General features: G+C 33.6%; 1 protein-coding gene across 1 annotated transcript in view; it reads right to left on the bottom strand.

Annotated features, from left to right (window-relative positions):
* LOC119612161 (N-acylneuraminate cytidylyltransferase) overlaps positions 1-12,147 on the bottom strand; it is a 147,536-nt gene extending 135,389 nt beyond the window's left edge. The window contains exon 1 of the mRNA XM_037967892.1: positions 12,041-12,147. Within this exon, the coding sequence (XP_037823820.1) occupies positions 12,041-12,105 (65 nt within the window). The 5' untranslated portion in view covers positions 12,106-12,147. The remainder of the gene's footprint in view (positions 1-12,040) is intronic.
* Positions 12,148-21,334: the final 9,187 nt, after the last annotated feature.

Below are 21,334 nucleotides of genomic sequence, written 5' to 3'. Positions count from 1 at the left end.
ATTTAGCATAATTTTAAAAAAACTTCAATGCATTTTCAGGATGCAAAATGCCAAATCTAGCACTGAAAGTGCTAAAATGGCAACACTGACCATCATACTATCTCCAGACTTGCTCATTTTGAGGAGATTTTTCGTCTTGTTCTCATCAGGGTCACCCCAAAGGATCTTCGTGGTTCTACGCACTGTTTCATTATTCCAAGTTGCGTCGAATTGTTTTGCGTTAGTCAGGTTAACTGCCTAGAGCTCCCTTCCCTTTAAAGCTATTACATTCGCCCTTTCGTTACCGACTACTCCCGAGTGGGCTGGTACCCATATGATGTGAACCTTACCTCTGGGAGAGTTTCAGTTAAAGCTTTCTTACAATCCAATACGACTATATTACTATTTATTAGGCTTCACGCAATATTTTTGAAATTGTGATATCATACCTTTTATGACAGCTTTTGGAACAGCGCTAATATTGGCGTAATTATTTTGTTAAAATTTCAACTCCTTCATCTGCATATCTGCGGCCAAAATACCGATTTTGGGCGACAGTTTTTTATAGACCGATAACTGCTGTACATATTTCAAATCTGACTTTAGTATACTATTCTACAGGAAAATTTTAGATATATAAACTTAATTTGACAGAATTTAGATGCACTATAAATGCATAAGAGCAAAAGAAAAATTGCAATTAAAAAAAAAAATCAAAACCTGATTTTATCATTCGTAAATATAATATTCAATGCCCTTAAAAAAATTGTGTTAAAATTTTTAATTTATAGTAATCCCTTTAGGAATTATGATGGTTATAATGTTGGCTTGTGGTTTAATAATTTTCCATCAAACAATGGTGTTTTTCATCATCATCTCCGAATTTAACAAAACTCCATCCAATTAATGTTCCATATATAACTTGTATATTGACAAATTTTGGGCCTTATAACTTTCGTGGTTTTTGAAATATAGCGTTGTAAAGTTTAAAATCTGAAAATTTAAAGTCTCATCACATCTAAAGGGTTAATGATAAAATTTTTGTTTTTGCACCATTTGCCTCGGCAAAAAGCATACTTTGATTATGCACAAAGAAAAAATTTTTTGAAATATTTTTTGAAAAAAAAGTGCATCTTTGGATAATACTAAATGCACTTTTGAAGCATTATAAAAGTGTGAAAATAAGCTCATTCTTATTGATTTTTCCTATAAAATCAATTATTAGAGCATGATTTCCTATAAATTCTACAGTTTCTTCTCTGTAAAAAATGTCGCTCAAAATCAGTGGTTTCCGCCTCAGATATGCAGAGGAAGGAGTTGGAATTTTGAAAAAATTATTACAGCATAGTAATCACTGATACAAAAACCTTCTAAAAAGTTGTGATATCACAAAAACGGGAAACATTTTATTTTTTGAAACGAAGCCTACTATTTATATATGATAAAACAGTATAGAATAAATCCAATAAAAGATTAAATTGTGATAGCAAAAGTATCGTTTTATATAGTATAGGTCCACTTTCCGAAATTCACTCGAACTTTATGACACATGATTTGACAGTGGGTATAAAAGATTCGTCACAGCCAAATATAACACTCTTACTTGTTCACCATAATGTTGTTTTGTAATATACATCCACTGATTTTCAATAATATTTTTAATAGAAAACATATAAATATTTTTCTTATCATATTATATTTTTCTTATCAAGCAAATTATGCTAAAAAACAATTAGCATAATTTTAAAAAAACTTCAATGCATTTTCAGGATGCAAAATGCTAAATCTAGCACTGAAAGTGCTAAAATGGCAACACTGACCATCATACTAACTCCAGACTTGCTCATTTTGAGGAGATTTTTCGTCTTGCTCTCATCAGGGTCACCCCATAGGATCTTCGTGGTTCTACGCACTGTTTCATTATTCCAAGTTGAGTCGAATTGTTTTGCGTTTGTCAGGTTAACTGCATCGAGCTCCCTTCCCTTTAAAGCTATTACATTCGCCCTTTCGTTACCGACTACTCCTGAGTGGGCTGGTACCTATATGATGTGAACCTTACCTCTGGGAGAGTATTCAGTTAAAGCTTTCTTACAATCCAATACGGTCTTAGATTTAGTTCTATCGCCTGATATCGCCCTCATTGCCTTCTGGCTGTCGGTAAATATATTAAGCGCTGTGGGCGCCATATTTATTGTAATCCAATTTACGCATTCCGTTATTGCTCGTACTTCTGCCTGGAAGCTTGTGTTATGATTTGGTAAACGGTGGTATATTTCTGTTTCTGGGTCTACAATATAGAACCCCAGCCCCACTTTGTCCCCCAATTTAGTGCCATCCGTGTAACAACCGATGATTGTGTATAACCTTCCAATGTGACCAGTATACATTGATGACGTGTCCTATAACCGCTTTTGGCCAGTTCGCCTAAAGTAAAGAGCCGTTCGGCTGTAAGCGCCGCTTCAAATCTTGAATATGTTTCAATGGGTGGAATATCTAGCAACGTTTCCATAGCCTTGGTTGAAGTAGTATACATGGCACCACTTATACCCAAGCAGCATGTACGCTGAACTCCCTGTAGTAGTTTGATATTGCACTTTTTGTCTAAAGCATTGAAGCATAAGCTAGAATTGGTCTAATTACACTTTTATGAGGCCAATTTGTCATAGTAGGACTAAGACCCCATTTCAAGCCTATAGTTCTTCTACATATCGCCCAGCACCGATTTGCCTTATTGATCCTATCCTCTATGTGGTGTCTTCATTTTAATTTGCGCTCGAGGATTACACCTAAGTACTTAACTTTTTCTGTCACTTGTATCTTCTTGCCCAGGAAGCAAGGTTCATTATACGTCTTTCTTGTGAAAAGACAGATTTCCGTTTTTGCCGGGTTAACATTGAGGCCTCTCGGTTGAGCCCAGCTCAAGGCAGTATTCAGAGTCTCCTCAGCTCTTCTACACAAGTAATTTGGATCCTTTCCCTTTAAAAGTATTACGACATCGTCTACATGGCAGACATGTCTAAGTCCTTTCTCTGTTAGGGTCCTTAGGAGGCTAATAATCGTGGTAACCTAGAGTAAAGGTGACAAAATGCCGCCCTGTGGTATACCGCGAAATACCTTTTTCCTTATAGTTATATCGTACATCTCGCAGCTTATCCATCTGTTCCTTAGTATGTGGTTGATCCAGTTACGGAGCACCCGGTCAACATAAAACTGGTCTAGGGATTGGATAAGAGTATGAGTGTGCTCGTTATTGAAGGCGCCTTCGATGTCAATACATACCGCCAGTGTATGTAGATTGCTATCAAAGGATGCACCTATGTAGTGGACAACTTCGTTTAAAGCGGTTTCCACCGATCGTCCCTTTACATAAGCATGCAGCTTAAATTTTAAGTCTTTGTCGGGTATACTGCTTTTAACCATACTATCGACTATCCGTTCCAAGGTTTTAAGTAGGAAGGACGTAAGACTTATCAGTCGATAAGACTTAGGTGTCGAATAGTTAGATTTCCCTGGTTTAGGTATAAATATTACCCTTGCATCCTGCCATTTAATGGGAGTATATGTGAATTTCAAGCATGCAGTAAATATCTGAGACAGATGTACGGAAACCAGTCCCGTCTCCATCTGTAAGATGGGAGCGCAGCTCTTGATTGCCCGTTTAACCATATCAGATGTAATTACAATTTCCGTGTTAGCCTCCCCTCCTCCAATATCGGTTCATCTATGTTATTCGATATACCGGGTAGGAAATGAGAGTCCATTAGGAGTTTCATTGTCTCCTCCATATCCTCCTGCCCGTATCATCGACCGTAGATTCCGGTTGGACATGAGTTTTGGATAGGAATTGTTTCATTGTCTCCTCCATATCCTACTGCCCGTATCGTCGACCATAGATTCCGGTTGGACATGAGTTTTGGATAGGAATTATCTTCGATACGTCATTTACGCTGTCTACCTGTTCACAGAAAAGTTTCCAGGAGTCTCGTTTGGCTTTACAAACAATTTTCTTATATTCACCAAGTTTACTACGATACCCATCCCAGTATACTGCGATTAAATAGTTTGCGAACGACATTGAAAAGTGTCCTGACATAAACGGTTCTTTAGTAAGGAACCGAACATTGTCCAATTAGTTTTAGACTTTTTCCGAAACTATATCGGCTTTGGTGGCGGCCGTAGTAGTTTGAATCTTACGTATCGATGGTCAGAAAAGGAGTGCCTTGCAGATGGCACTGCGGTGTCCTTATCAGGCATAGCAAGAGCAGTCTTTTTAATCGACACTTTCCCAATTTTGGTCAGCACTGATGTTCTATCTGCTGGCGAGTGAGTGATTTCCTCCACGCTTTTAGGATTTGACTCCTCAAAATTACCAGTACTTGCTACTGATGCTTTAGGTACCGTCTTAGGTGCTTTAGTGTCCTTATCGGGCCGGTTTTGACATCCCTTTCAATCGGCGCCTCCCCAATGTTGGAGAGGGCAGCTGCACCTTCTTTTGGCGAGTTTGTAGTAGCTTCCTCGCTTTTAGGATTTGACTCCTTAACGTTATCAGTAGATGGTACTGATGCTGTGGTCTTAGGTATTTTAGTGTCTTTTTCGAGGCTTGTTGTAACAGCCCTTCCAATCGGCACCTTCCCAATTTTGAATATGACAGATTTAGAGGCGAAGTAAGCCCTACCTTTATTCTTGGCAAGACTAGCCATAGATTTCTGGTCGATACCTATTACAAATAAAGTTCCCTCAGATTCTTCTTTCCTGTAAAATCCCATTTTTCCACGGCCAGCTCAGCATTTTGACCACCAAGAATTTCCAGTATACGTTCATTAGCCAGTTTACTGCCCCATTCTTTTATGTCGACAGTGACTTTAAGAGCACTGGAAGCTCGCTCTTCTTTGCCAGTCCTAGCTTAGCGCCGTCCCAGGGAAGAGGGATACTTTCCACCAAGTTCTTTAGGGTGCTAACATATTGGTAAGATGCCAACCTCATAAACATCACGCCCATGCTGAACTCGCAGCTCACGCTCTCTATTGGTCGTTTGCCCTTTGAAGCGATTGCATTGTCCACTATCTTATTGCTCACCAAATCTTCTACCTTACTCTGTAGGTCTATTGGAATTTTCCCTGTCGAATTACCGTCATCGTAAACTGCATAGCAGAGATCGTCCCGGTGTCTTCTTCTGGCAATTTTGGCGTAAGATGGCGTCTCTTTTTCTTTTCCACTGTCTAGCCTCTCTTTCCTCGCTTTTCGGGGCTTCTATCTTGGCGTTGTCACCCTTACTCGCAGGTTTCAGACTTGAGGTTCCTTTGAGTGAAGTATGGCTTGGCTTCGACTGTGTATTAGAAGGCGGGGAGCTCTTTTTCTTCTTAGGTTTATTCTCAGTTGTCAAACGGGAGACCTGATCCTCTTTGCCTCAGATCTTGTGAGAGAGTCCGATTTTTCCTTTGGAGTGTCGTTGGATTGACTAACTATGATTTCCAGAAGCATCTTTTTTAACTTCCTCCTCTGTGCTCCAGATAGTCTTTTCTCCATTTGCTCTACTTCATCCTTTTTGGGATTTGCTATAATGGTGTTGTCTGAGGCTTCAGAGTCGGAACCCTCTCCTATATTTAAAGGAGTAGCTTAGTGCTCTCTCCGAGTACATCCTTCTCTTTCATCCCTATGTTTTTGCCAATTGCATGCTGTACACTTGACGCATTGACCGCCACGGAGGCCAAGGTACCCACCTCCGTAGTAGTATTTTGCTCACGATTGCAGGATGACGACGACACGTGACTCGCGAGTGGTTCAACACTTGCCGCCGGTACTGGGTTATTTAGGCCCTGCACCGTAACTTTCATCTTTTTATTTTTATTTTCCATGTTGTTTTTTTTCAGTTTTTTGGTCCAGGGGGAATATAATATTCCCGGGTGTCTCAAGCCCCCCTTAGCTTGAGTCAAACTAAAACTGTGGGAGGACAGATGGTCCATCACCACCCCCTATCCGCCACCCGGGGAGGCGCTCGGTAGGAAAAAACGGGAAAACTCCTGAAAAGTAAAAAACTAAATATAATTTTGATTTCTGTAGATTGTCCTCTTTAATTTGATACCCATATTGACGAAAACTATTTGACAGAAATATTTTAATAAATTTTTATATTGATTATAATGTCAACGACAACATATACAACAATTAGGAGTGTTATATTCGGATATGCCGAATCTTATATACCCAACATCAAATCGTATGCCGTAAAAGGAATGTTCTACTGTAAACATCAGGGAGATCAGGCTTAAGCAAAGAGCGATACTGACAGCACATTCAGTACGGAATCTATTGTTTGTTTATTGTACACAAAAAAAAATTAAAAAAAATTTAAATTGTCAAGAAAATTAATTTTTTTCAATAAAATATTATGAAATATGTACTTTTTTTGTTACGTGTGGCACATAAATGTGCAAATGGAGCTAAAATGAAGAATTATAATAAAAATCTTTTTATGGCGAGTACAACTATGAAGAACTTGTAATTTTCTTAAGGGATAGGTTCGTTTGTGGACCGATCCTCATAATATTTTGTAATACGATTTTAATTAAAAACTAGTTATGTCAAAATTCATCATTGTTAGGTTCAATTATGGACCGATTTTGACGCATATAAAACTTAGTTATGTCGAATTTCATCGCTATACTCGTATTTTTAAAACAGTTATGACTTTTAAAGCTGTTTTTCGGAGGGCCACTTATATGGGGGCTATGCGAAATCGTGGACCGATATTGCCCATTTGCCTTGCCTATATGGAATATTTGTGGAACATTTTAAGTCTCTAGCTCTTTCCGTTCGAACCCTATCGTGCTTTCAACAGACAGCCGGAAGGACAGACAAACGGACATGGCTAGATCGTCTTAGAATTTAATAAGGACCCAGAATATTGTTCGTCGAAAATTAATTATAAATGTATTTAGTTTGTATGAAAGTACTGTTGGTTAAATCACTAAAATAAAACATTCTTGAAATCCCCTAATGGTCCCATTCATTATATGTGATCGCTTAGACTATATTCTAATTTTAGTTCTAAAAAATTGTGAAGCTAGAACACATAACCATTAATTTGAGACCATGATTAATAAAATCGAACAATTTATTTCGAAATTATACGATTTTAAACTTCAGGCCTTTGAGAAAAAAATTTACGATTTTGAAAATTCTTTAGAACTTTAAATTTTGTATTTATTCTAAAAGTGTGTGTACCAAATTTGAACCATGTTTGAAATATTTTAATTCGACCCTTATACAAAAAAACTAAACTAGAATGAAAATAATTATCAATATTTATAAAAAAAAATAAAAACCCCACAAATAGCGCAAAAATCATAAAAAATCCTCAAATTTTACGAAAATCTCTCCCCCGAAAATCTGTCACCAAATTAAACTTGAAATCCCCATTTTGGGGACCAATCGCAACATCTGGCGACACTGACTGAAGGGGTTGCCAAACAAAATTTGTTATTCTCTTCACACAGACTTCACACAGAGTTCTGAGAGAATAAAACACACTTGAGAGAAATAAACGCACTCACAAAATGCTGCAAAATATAAGGCGCAATTTACATGAAGACTTTTCAGACGTCTGTTTTTTCCAATTCTCTTTTGAGAATCTTCCAAAAAATCATGAACATTTATACGGTGATTTTTTACATGCAACTATGCATGTCTTTTTTTGATGTTTAATTGTATAATCCTTTTTAATTACTTATTCGTAATAAAAATAAAATGAAATTTTTAACATAAAAACCATTTAATTTGATTTAAAAAAATTTAATTACACGCTATAGTATTTTTTTAATGCAAATTTTAATGTTTTCATGTAAAAAAAAGACATAATTATTTTTTTACATGAGCATAATATCAACAGTACGAATGAGTTTAAAGAGGAATGTCAAAAACAATCATGAAAATCCCAAATCATGTTTGTTTTCTTACCCCCCATTCTTCTCTACCCCGCTCACCACCAATCATCGACAAACATGAAAACAGACGTCTGGGCAAACATGAAAAAAATCATCGTGTAAATTGGGTGTAAGTTTAAGCCAAAAAATATCGAGAAAAAATAAAAAATTACATCTTTTTTTAAGCGAAAAAATCAGACTCATGCAGAGAATGACACTTTTGTGTGCTCCGTGTAACCTTAAAAGGGAATATAACTTAGATGTTGTCAGCCTAATAGTAAGATCTGTCATGTATAAAAATAATTTAAAGTATAAAATTAGTAGAAAAGTATTATATGGCACTTTAAAGAACCTGAAAGGAAAAATAAAACTTTTCAAAAACATTTGAAATCTCTCCTTGAACAGGAATCGAAATATTTTGTGGTCAGATGTAAAAAAGTCTATTTGTTTTATTCTGATATGATCCATATAGCTGTATGTTGACGTTCCAACACTGGATTTTGTCCCCAATGAAGATCATTGAACATGGTGGCGGATAGGTAATGTTATGGGGTTATTTTTTCTTGTTTGGAACCTGGTCTCTATTTCAGATTGAGGGAAGATAGGACTGTAAGTATCCCATAATTATAATTAATGATGCTATACTGAACGAGAAATAGCACTTTTTAAGGAGATTCCTACTATTGTGTCCTCAAAAGCGCAATTTTTTTACATGACTCCATAGTTCATGTTCCAAAAAGAGGTGTTATTTCTTATTTTTTCTTGATATTTTCTGGTTTAAACTTATGTATTTTTACAGTTTATACTATTTTTATGGACCAACGATTTATTTCAACAATTTACCTATAGCCCTTATCTTAAACATGACGTATTTTTATAATTTTTCTGCGGCCTCGCCTGCAAAGTTTGCCTCTGCTTCTTTTTAGACTCAAAATTATAGTTTTTTAATGAGATTATATTAGGATGGTAATAATAAGCCTTAAACTTACAATTTGTATCGATTTCAATTTAAAAATTGTCTACAAATATAGCTTAATTTAAAATTTCATTAAAATTTCGAATAGCGACGCGTAAATTATTGCAAAAATAATGGTATTATATTCATAACAGATCGATACAAAATTTAATTTAGTTTTTCCAACTCAATTCTTCATTGGAGGGATTTTAAGTAAAAAGAAACTTCGAAAGAGGAGGTGGCTCTATTTTTCGGAACATCACTGTATATGCTACTATATGATTTTGTCTATTTGCATTTCATGCACTGAAAGAAAAGTTTGTAAATTTTTGTAGTGATTTTTGGTGTAGTTTACAGTGTACTGTATTACAAATAACAAAACAACACTAAATTTTCTGGATTTTATATGAATAGGACCGGAAAAAATTGAAACACGACCTATTATTTTTAAACATTGCCCTCGGAAATGCATTTATTTGCAATTTTAGATACAAAATGAACATTAATATATCTCTATGTAAATAAAAGTAAAGAAATCAATTTTAAAAAATTTATGGATCGTTAGGTATATAAAAATATGCTTTAAGATCTTTTGCGTTCATATGCAGTGCTATAAATGTCAATTGAATGAAGGTATTTACAGGATAATGATGTAAATAGGTTTGTATGTCACGAATTAACATAGTATATCAGGTATAACATTTGTCAAATAGAAGATTTTGAAGAAAGAAAAAGTACCAAAAAAATCCCCTTTTATAGTTCTCACTTACTCCAAGCTCTACATGCTTAATTTCATGATTGTAGGTGCAACAACATAGAATATTCAAAATGTACCTTTTTAAGAACGAAAAATTATTAAAAAATTCCCTTTTGATACGTTCTCACTTACTCAAGTGGGGCGATTTTACTGATTTTAAATAGCGTTCTTTCCAAACGTACTTCTGATAGAATTATTGAAGATTCGGATCTCGCAGATATCTGAAAACTGATTTCAACCTACACATGGGCAGACAAGCGGTCAGACGGACATGGTTAAATGGACTCCGCTATCTATATCAACTTTTATATCACCAAAATTTGATAAAAGTAACTTTTGTGAATAAAAATTTTTTAAAGTAGTCTCCATAATAAATAATTTTTAATTTTGTCTTCTATTTTTATAAAAAAAAAACAAAATGTCGGCTAAGACAATTCCAAGTGCAGTAAAATCGACATTCCCAATATGATCAAAAAAATTCCGATTACAAGATTGAATAAAGAATTTGAAATGTTAAAGAAGTCAAATCTACTCAAACACTTTACAGTGGCAGTGCAAAGTTTTTAATTTTTAAGAAAATTTAATATTTTTAAAGTTCAGAAGAAAAGGTGGAAAGAATCGAATGGGAAAGAAGACACGTTTCTTAAAAATAATAAAGTGTGGTTACATTCTTCAATATGTCTCATAAAATTAGAACACAAAATAAAGGTAGTCCATCCTTAGCATTTGACTAATGTACGGCACTGCGCAAACGTTATATACACTCCAAGTGAGTATAAAACATTAAAAGTTCCTAAAAGCCTTTGCTGTAATTATTGATGCAAGTCTTACTCTTGAGAGCTATAAGTTTATGCGTTCAACGCCAATCAGTCCTTACCCTCATATAAATTAGTGCAAGAATCCAAGAAACTGTGCTAACCGAATAATATAGTAGCATCCAAAAAAGGCGCAACTATAAAATAATAAATAAAATATTGATTTTAAATATGTATAGCAAAATAGCTTGAATCTTCATAGCAAATGGGGTTTTGATGAAACTACTGGACATAACCAGTGGAAACAGTAATTGTTAAACGCAACAGACACAGACTATAACGTCTTACTAATAACTTTAAAATTATGTTCTGGAGAAAAAGTTATTTGGGAAAATCGTTGTCCATCATCTATTCGATATTGCCGTCCTACAATGGTTGAATATATTAACGAAATCTCAGACACCGTAAAAATTAAAAAGTTGATATCGACACCGAAGTAAAAATGTACAGCCTGTTTTTTTAAATGAAAAAGTGTATTCGTTCTTAAAAATATCGAACGAAATAAAAAATTCTATTATTTGCCCATTTTAAATTTTTCGATCGATTTTCGGCACCGATTGGACTAAAATTTAACACTAGTTAGTTCTAGACACTAATGCACAAAATAAGACACATCCAAACAAAATGATTATTTTTGGACACCTCTAATACACACATATTTTCAAACAACATTTATTATTTTTTCAAAACAAAAGCAGCAGATTTGTAGGGTTAACACCAAATATAATATTGTTAAATGTAAAAATATAGGCAATAATATTCCATTGCGAAGCCCATTTATTTCAGACATCTTTAAATGTTTTATAAAAATCAATATATAGACGTGATCGCTATCAAATGATATGTTCGTGTGAGAAGAAAAACATTTTAAATTTGTATAATAATATTTGTGTAATTAGTCAATCAGTGTAATACTAACAATGATAGACGATAAGATCTCTAATAAGATTACAGATACAATGTCCATGACGTTTTATTATATCTGCAAAGCTACCCAGCAAAAACTTAACTTACAAAGTAAGTAGAAATACATTTCTACTACAATAATTAGTAAAAGTTGTTAATGCAACGAAAGCAACAAAGAGAAAAATGAAAAGGAAGAAATAAATTATTTTGATAAAATAATAAGAAATGTGTATTTCTTTAATTCCCTGTGGCACATAAATGTGCTAAATTGTTTTGAATGCACGTATGTAAGTACATTATAGCCACCTAAAAGTTTCTTCGGATTTTCTCAAACATTATTCTGTTTTGACATCACCTTAAGCTAGCACATTATAGTTGGGCTTTAAATAACGTCTTAGTGGGGCGAATATGTATATACCTTGTAGTACTCAGTTCAATAAACACATGTATATTATTTTCAATAAATGAATACCTTTGTATATTATTTTTATTTGTTTTGTTGTAATTTATAAATATTTAATTGTTAAAACTTAATTTTTATATAAAAGATGTTCTCGTTTATACATTTATCTTGATACAATTTATATTTTTCACTTATGATATGTATGTATGTATATTAAGTAAATTATGTTAATAAATGTAGGTAAAATGTATTATTCACTGTATATATGTATATTATTTTATATATGTATGAGTATTTTTGTACCAGCACAAGTTATTCGACAAAAATAAGAGTAATTCCAAAAGAATAGTTATACGTTGGGCGATCATTTTACGAATGAATAAAGCAGGAGAAATTGCTGTAAATAATACTTCAACTATTTAATTTTCAGTATTGTCAATACAATTTTTGAAAGTTATGGTGGGCTCAATCGATATGTGTTATATGTAACGTGACCAGACATTTTTTTAAATAACATTTTAAAATGTGAGTAAATATAGACATTCACTTTAAATAATAATCATATTATTTTAGTGACAAGTGAAAATTAACTTTTTGGACCCGTGACTTTTAAAAATTTTGATTTTTTTATAACATCAGGTTTTCGTGTCATGTTTGCCTTACCTTTATTAATCAAAATTCAATCCTTAATAGTATAGCTTTATATCAGGGCTAAAAAATTGTTTGCCATGTGTAATTTTATATTTTTTCATACAAATTTCATAGACATTTCTCAATACGTGAATGTTGTGCCGAATGTTATATAAGCTCAACCAATGAAATTATACCGGAATCACATTGATTCCAAATTTCGAACTCTCATTTTGTTCGAAACAACCATTTTCCTATATTTTTATTATTATTTAAAAATTTGTGCGGTTTACAATTTATCTAAATGTTACCACGAAATAATCTTTAAATAACACTATCAAGCAAAAATAAAACAAAGTTCTTTCAAAAGAATAACATTTATCAAAAGTAGCACTAAGTGATTTTTTTTACCTTCTGTGGAAGAGACTTCCGAAGAAGCGAAAATATTTTTTTTTTATCAATGCTGATGATATACATACATATGTACATATTTTTTTTTCTTACGTTTTTACGAGTTAAAAAATGTTATTTTGGTTTTTTATTATCCTTATTATTGTTAATATTATATAATTCAAATTAGTTGTATTCTATATGTACTACCATTTCAAAAAAAGAGAAAAATATAACTTCTTGAGAATGAAGTAGTGAATTTGGAATCAAACAAAAAGAACATCTCTCCTATGACAAGCCTGTGCTAAAATCACCAGTTTAGGTATTTTTCAGTACTTCCATATATTAAATTCTACTTCTTTTTTGCTTCTTTTGAAGTTATTTTTTTGCTGGGTATATTAAAAATAATTTTTTTTATTTGCTCATGGAATGAAACATATGTATTAGGGTTGTCCTTCGAATAAAAATTATTAGATTAATCGAGGGAAAAAAATTGTTTTCTTCGAATGAATAAAAAATTTCCAATTTAGAATATAGAATAATTCGCTCAAATTTTGTCAATTACTCGAATATTCAAATAATATTTGAATGTTACTTTTTACAAATATTTTATTATACATATCATTGAAATTATGTCAATATTTTGTAAAACAAATCTAAATATAAGCAATAAGTGAAACAGATAAACAATAATTAATTTGGTTCTTTAAGTATCTGTCTTTTCACAAGAAAGACAACAATTTCTAAGTATACTGAACCCTGTTTCCTGGGCAAGAAGTCTGGTTGACTTCGTTGGACAAAAAGTGTAATATTAAACTACAACAGGGAGTTCAGGGTACATTCTGCTTGGGTACAAGTGGTGCCATAAACGTTCCCAGTAAAAAAATTTTAGACTTTAGGAAGCTAAAAAGGGAACTAACTGCATCTGTATTCGCTTACTATTAAGCCTTACTGAGAAGCAGGAAATAAGGGAATACTATGATAGGAGTAATTCTACAATGTATGCTGAAAAAAATTAAAAGCTTACTACTATCCCTTACAGAGAAGCAGGTTGTAAGTGAAGTATTTAAATAATATTTAAGCTTACTCTTGTCCCTTACAAGGAAGCAGGTTGTATGGCAAATCGGCAGTTTTACCGAGTCTTTTCCGACAAAAAAAAAAAAAACATTTTAAATTACATAATATAAAATGTTTAGTCATCGAGTTGCATTTGTTTAGATAAGACGTGAATAAAAGTGTAAAAAATATTCTTAGAAAATATAAAAAGATTTTTATTATAAATATAAATCTATAAAGTGATTTTAATTAATTAATACATTTTCAATGTAAGAAATATCTTCTTTTTAAATTTATTAAAGTGTGTGTTTATTATAGTGTATGAACAGAATTTAAATAAACGAAATGTTTTCAATTATTTGCTTTTTCTTGTTTCTGTTTTTTAATACTTCTGCTTTTGTCCATGTACAGTTTGTTTTGTTTTGTGTTTATGTTTTGATTTGTAGAAAAGTTAACGGAGTTTTGTTTTTTCTTTTTGAAATAGTTAGTTCTGTTCAAAGAATAAATAAGAAATGAAACTGTTGTCAAAAGTACCTAAGTCTACTGTCATCCGGTACCTAACTCTAAGAATGTATTAGTAGAATTCTCAAGTCGACATAGTTGCTAAAAATCGTATTGAAAAATATTGAAAAAAATATTACATTTCAATTTATACTTTGAAAGGTTTCTTAAGATATTTTCCACATATTTTATCTACAGACATTTTATAAACACGTCTATTTGTTTTTTAATCTATAATATTGAAAAAATAAATTATTTATTTGAAATATCTTTTTCGTTTACCATACGAAAATTTACAACATTGTTTTTTAGTTTTATTTTAAACCAACAAAAATTCAATGTCAAAAAATAAAAAAATATTTTTTTTTCGTTTGTAAAAAATATATTATTTTCGGGCTATTAAATGTGTTTAAATTGTGCAAAAAAAATATAAAATATAATGTTAAGTGATAAAAAATATTTCAAAGTTGAAGTTTGGAGAGAGAAAAACATTTTTACATATGTGTTGGATTAACACAGCACTCGTCTGTGAGAAGAGCGTAACGTTATTGTTGTAAAAAAATGACAGCGTTTCACTTCTTGTTTATTCTTTGGTTCTGTTGTTGTTAAATAATAAATTTAATAAATTAAAAATAAAAGAGGTAAATAAAAATTTATTTAATCTTTTGAAGGCAACAGAAAATAGTCCCGAAGAAATTCCAAATATCGAAATTGTTTTCAATTTTGAGAATTCAGAAGTAGATGTAATAGCTGAAAATAAAAATGGGACATTAAGAGAAAATATAAGGGAATGGTATATAAAATATCGCCCATCTGCGGCAAGCATATCAGCCACTTTACATATTTTAAATAGTATACATTCAGAAATACCATTGAGTGTAGAATCCCATGAAGAAAGGGTTTCATATAAGCAATACTGTAATAGCTTCACATCAGCTATGAATTCACGTCTTCTGGAAAAGCATTAGGGAAGAGCTTTTTGTAAACAATGAAAGAAGTAATGCCATAGAAATATGAAATAAGTACTTACTTATAGCTGTTACTTTGCAGATGGAGGAGGGACTGGTTTCCGTACATCTATCACAGATATTCACTGCATGCTTAAAATTGGCATATACCCCCATTAAATGGCAGGATGCAAGGGTAATATTTATACCCAAACCAGGGAAACCTAGCTATGCGACACCTAAGTCCTATCGACCGATAAGTCTTACGTCCTTCCTACTTAAAACCTTGGAACGGATAGTCGATAGCATGGTTAAAAGCAGCATACCATACAATGACCTTAAATATAAGCAGCATGCTTATGTAAAGGGACGATCGGTGGAAACCGCTTTAAATGAAGCTGTCCACTACATAGGTGAATCTTTCGATAGCAAACTGTATACACTGGCAGTATGCATTGACATCGAAGGCGCTTTCAATAACGTGCACACTGATACCCTTATCCAATCCCTAGACCAGTTTTATGTTGACCGGGTGCTCCGTAACTGGATCAACTACATGCTAAGGAACAGATGGATAAGCTGCGAGATGTACGATATAACTATCAGGAAAAAGGTATTTCGCGGTATACCACAGGGTGGCATTTTGTCACCTTTACTCTGGGTCACCACGATTAATAGCCTCCTAAGGACCCTAACCGAGAAAGGACTTAGACCTGTCTGCTATGCAGACGATGTCGTAATACTTTTAAAGGGAAAGGATCCAAATTACTTGTGTAGAAGAGCTGAGGAGGCTCTGAATACTGCCTTGAGCTGGGCTCAACCGAGAGGCCTCAATGTTAACCCGGCGAAGACGGAAATCTGTCTTTTCACAAGAAAGACAAAAATTTCTACATATACTGAACCTTGCTTCTTGGGCAAGAAGATACCGGTGACAGACAAAGTTAAGTACTTAGGTGTAATACTTGACCGGAAATTAAAATGGAGACACCACATAGAGGATAGGATCAACAAGGCACATCGGTGCTGGGCGATATGTAGGAGAACCATAGGCATGAAATGGGGTCTTAGTCCTACTATGACAAATTGGCTTTATAAAAGTGTAATTAGACCAATTCTAGCTTATGCTTCAATAATCTGGTGGACTGCTTTGGACAAAAAGTGTAATATCAAACTACTACAGGGAGTTCAGCGTACATGCTGCTTAGGTATAAGTGGTGCCATGTGTACTACTTCAACCAAGGCTCTGGAAACGTTGCTAGATATTCCACCCATTGAAACATATATAAGATATGAGGCGGCGCTTACAGCCGAACGGCTCTTTACTTTAGGCGAACTGGCCAAAAACGGTTATAGGATACGTCATCAATGTATACTGGACACATTGGAAGGTTGTACACATTCATCGGACGTGCCTGATCGCATACCAGACACTGAATATGTCGGAAACTTTGAAACGCTAATCCCAGATAGAATGTCTTGGTCAAGCGGAACATTAGAGCAAATACCAGTAGGAATCCGTTGCTACACGGATGGCTCTAAATTAGGGGACAAAGTGGGTCTGGGGTTCTATATTGAAGACCCAGAAACAGAAATATACCACCGTTTACCTAATCATAACACAAGCTTCCAGGCAGAAGTACGAGCAATAACGGAATGTGTAAATTGGATTAGAATAAATATGGCGCCCACAGGGCTTAATATATTTACCAACAGCCAGAAGGCAATTTGTGCGATATCAGGTGATAGAATTAAATCTAAGACCGTATTGGATTGTAAGAAAGCTTTAACTGAATACTCTCCCAGAGGTAAGGTTCACATCATATGGGTACCAGGCCACTCGGGAGTAATCGGCAACGAAAGGGCGAATGTAATAGCTTTAAAGGGAAGGGAGCTCGATGTAGTTAACCTGACAAACGCAAAACCATTCGACGCAACAAAAGCTGAATTAAAAATATGGATGAGAGAATCCCATAAGGCCTCTTGGAATAATGAAACGGTGGGTAGAACCACAAAGATTCTATGAGGTGACCCTGATGAGAGCAAGACGAGAAATCTTCTCAAAATGAGCAAGTCTGAGGTAAGTATGATGGTACGTATTCTCAGTGGACACACAGGATTACGAGCACATCTATACAAAATTGGACGTGCGAATTCAGACGAATGTAGAGCATGTGGAGAGGACAGTGAAACTCTGGAGCACTTTCTTTGCCATTGTCAGGCATTCGTCGAAGTTAGATCCAAGTATCTTGGAAGTGATGTTATTCCGGAAATAACATTCTTAACCAACACCGATTGGAAGATTCTTAGGAATTACGTCCAGGAAACTGAGTTTCTGAACATGGAAAAATAATACATTCAGTGAACAATTTTTTTTTTCTTGAATTGGAGCGCACAACAGGCCCGATAGTGGCCTAGGTGTATTTCTTCGGATTTGATGTAGTATACATCCTCCTATCAACCTAACCTAACCTATAGCTGTTACTCACAGCTGAATGTAATGAGTGAAAACAAGCTTCATTTTTTAAAAAGTAATGCTTCCAAGTGGGAACTCGCTATATAAAAATCATGCCTTATCGAAGCAGGTTTGTAAGGGAGGAAATAGCTTCGTTCCCTTACAAACCTGATTGCACGTAAGCTCCAATTTTTACTGGGTTGTTAGATATTCCACCCATTGAAACATATTTAAGATATGAGGCGGCACTTAGATAAAAAGCAGTGCACAACAGGCACGATAGTGGCCTGTTATGTGGTCGGATTTGATGTAGTATACATCCTTTCAACCTATCCCTAACCTAAGTATAAGTTTTATTATCGATTTTATTGCATATGTAACCCTTTCAACCTATCCCTAACCTATGTATAAGTTTTATTATCGATTTTATTGCATATGTAACCCTATTGCCTCATATAAAGCATCTTTAAGAAAATCGGGGTTTGAACAACTTTGTTTTATGAAAAACATCAATAACTTGGTCAATAAAAACCAAATTGCGTTTTACCCAGAATAGACATAACTTTTGAATACATTAATAAATAGTACGATTTTCTTATATAAACCAGATTGTAAAAACGTCTGTAAAACAGGGTAGTTAAACATTGTATATATCGTTATAAAGCTTCCACTTTCAAATCAGTTGAGAAATTTAAAGTAGGTTGAGATTCAACTAAGTTACTGATTTATAAGTGTATTAATGTACGAAACCCGTTTTTTACCCGTATCTTAAGATTTTGAAGGTGTTTGGCAAATTTTATTCATATATTATTAAATCATTCGAATAAAAACTTTTATTTGTTATTCGTTCGCATAATCGAATAATTTTTAAAATTTAATCGACTACTCGAATGAAAAAATATAGTACATTTTTATTCGAATAATTTTAAACGCGAATAATCGACAACCCTAATATGTATATTTTTAAAAAGGGACCATGTCTGGTGGTTCTTTACCAATTTTTATTTTTTCCTATAAGTCAAAATTTTCAGATAAAGAGATTTTAATTCAGCATTATCCTTGAGTAGTGCTTGCAAATTATTTAAAAATTAGTATTGATTTTGAGGTGCTCAGAAACTACTACTCAGAAAACAAAAATAATAATATGAATATCTTAACCCACTTTTTACCAGTTCCTTTTTCTAAGTGATTTTTAGGAGTTTTTTTTGAGAAACAAATTATTGACATTTTATTACTGAATTACAAACTTATAGATCTGAGTTTATCATTCTCATTAATATTTTATACGACATCTATTCATCAAGATTTAAGAATATTTCAACGGAATTTTTAACATTTTTGTGACAAGAAAACCATTGTTAGAGTGTTTTGTGTAACACCAATTAACATTTTTATATAAAAACTAAAACTCTCAATATTAATTTTTTTCCTTCATAAAAAAGATGGAAAGTTATTCAGATGCTCATGTTAATATCGATATATGTATGACAAGGTTTTGATGGTGGGTATATAAGATTCGTCGTAGTCGAATACAACACTTTTACTTGTTTTGTTTAATGAATAGCAATTTTCAAAATCCCGCTTTTTCAAAATATTACATACATACATACATACATACATACATACATACATACATACATACATACATACATACATACATACATACATACATACATACATACATACATACATACATACATACATACATACATACATACATACATACATACATACATACATACATACATACATACATACATACATACATACATACATACATACATACATACATACATAAGAATTCTATATAGAGAAACCACTGTAAGAACAATTTTCTATAGAAAATAACGTTCTATATGAACAACGTTCTACAGAAAACTGATCGTACCGGAAGGTTTTTTTACAAAGAATTGTCTATAGAAAACTGATCGCACATTTGAATATCTACCGAAAAGCGCAACGTTCTACAGAAAACTGATCGCACCGAAATGTTTTTTGTAGCTGAAACTTTATTCAGTAGTTTTGCTAACAGATGCCCAGCACACAGCTCTAGCTTCGGTAAAGTTTTCCTATTTTTTATTGGATTTACTTTGGTTTTTGCAGCAACAAGTGTTATTGACTTTCCAATTTTTAAATAAACTACTGCTGCATACGCTTTTTCTGATGCGTCCGCAAAACCATGTAGCTCGAACTTGTCAGATATGTTTATCTGTAACCACCTTGGTACACGAATTTCTTGTAGTTCGGGCAGATCTGTTGTAAACTGCTGCCATTCTTCCCTTAATTGAGCTGGTAATTCTTCGTCCCATGTACATTGTAATAGCCACAATTTCTGTACGAAAATTTTGCGACTATTGTTACTGGAGACAACCGTCCTAATGGATCGAAGATTTTAGCTACTTCGAATAGTGCACGTCTTTTGGTTAATTCGCCATTTAATGAAAAGTTTATGTTGAACTTGAATTCATCTAACACTGGATCCCACTGCAACCCCAACGTTTTTACGGATTCGTCATATCATCAATTATATTAAAGTCATTTGATAACCACTTTCTTAAATTGAAGCCATATTTTCCAAGTTGGCTCATAGTCTCATGTTGAATATATTTACATTGAGATATAGTATCTGCTCCTGTCATAAGGTCATCCATGTAGAAGTCTTGTTTAATAATATTTTTTATTTCTTCATTTGGACAGCTATCTGCGATATAAAATAGCGGCCGTACTGCTAAAAATGGTGCAGAAGCAGTTCCATGTCACTGTTGTTAATTTATATTCCTTAATGGCCTCTTTTTTGTCTTCTCTCCATAGGATATGTTGGTAGTTTTGATGTTTTGGCACAACTTTAACCTGACGATACATTTTCTCTACGTCTGCTGTGACAACGAATTTCCACAGCCTCCATTTGACAAGAATATCAAATATTTCATTTTGTAACCTTGGGCCGGTATACATGATGTCATTTAGGCTTCTTCCATTTGATGTCTTCGCGGATGCGTTGAATACTACTCTCAATTTTGTAGTCAGACTGCTTTCTCTAATTACCGCCTGATGAGGTAAATAATATTTGCCGCTGTTTGTTACCATTACCTCCTCCATATGACCAAGCTGTATGTACTCGTTCATAAATTTATGGTAGTCTTCCTTCAACTTCAGATTTGACTCCAGCTTTCTTTCTAGTGAAAGAAGTCTGGCTATCGCTTGCTTCTTAGAGTCTCCAACTTCGTTTTCTTCCTTCTTTATTGGCAGATTAACTATAATCCTGTTGTCGTTGCCAACTTCGGTTGTTTCATTAAAGAGGTTTAAACATATCTTGTCTTCTTCGTAGTCTTCGGAAATGTTTTGTAGTTCTTCCAGCTCCCAAAAACGCTCCAAATTTGTAACTGCAGATAACACCTTTCTAGGATTCGTCTTCTTATTCACCATACCTGATAAAATCCACCCAAATATTGTGGATTGCGCCAAAATACCATCTTTTTTGTATATTCCATCTTCAATTATGTTAGTTATGATATTCATGCCAATCACGATGTCAATTCTATCCGATTTATTTAGTGATGGATCAGCTAACACAAAGTTGTTCCATTCGTCAATATTGAATTTAAACGAATGATCTGGTTG

Source organism: Lucilia sericata, unplaced genomic scaffold, assembly GCF_015586225.1.
Source record: "Lucilia sericata isolate MDLA Ls3-8-SP2 unplaced genomic scaffold, ASM1558622v1 Contig000033F_arrow, whole genome shotgun sequence".
Taxonomy (NCBI): Eukaryota; Metazoa; Arthropoda; class Insecta; order Diptera; family Calliphoridae; genus Lucilia; species Lucilia sericata.
This window is presented reverse-complemented; position numbering and strand designations above follow the sequence as displayed.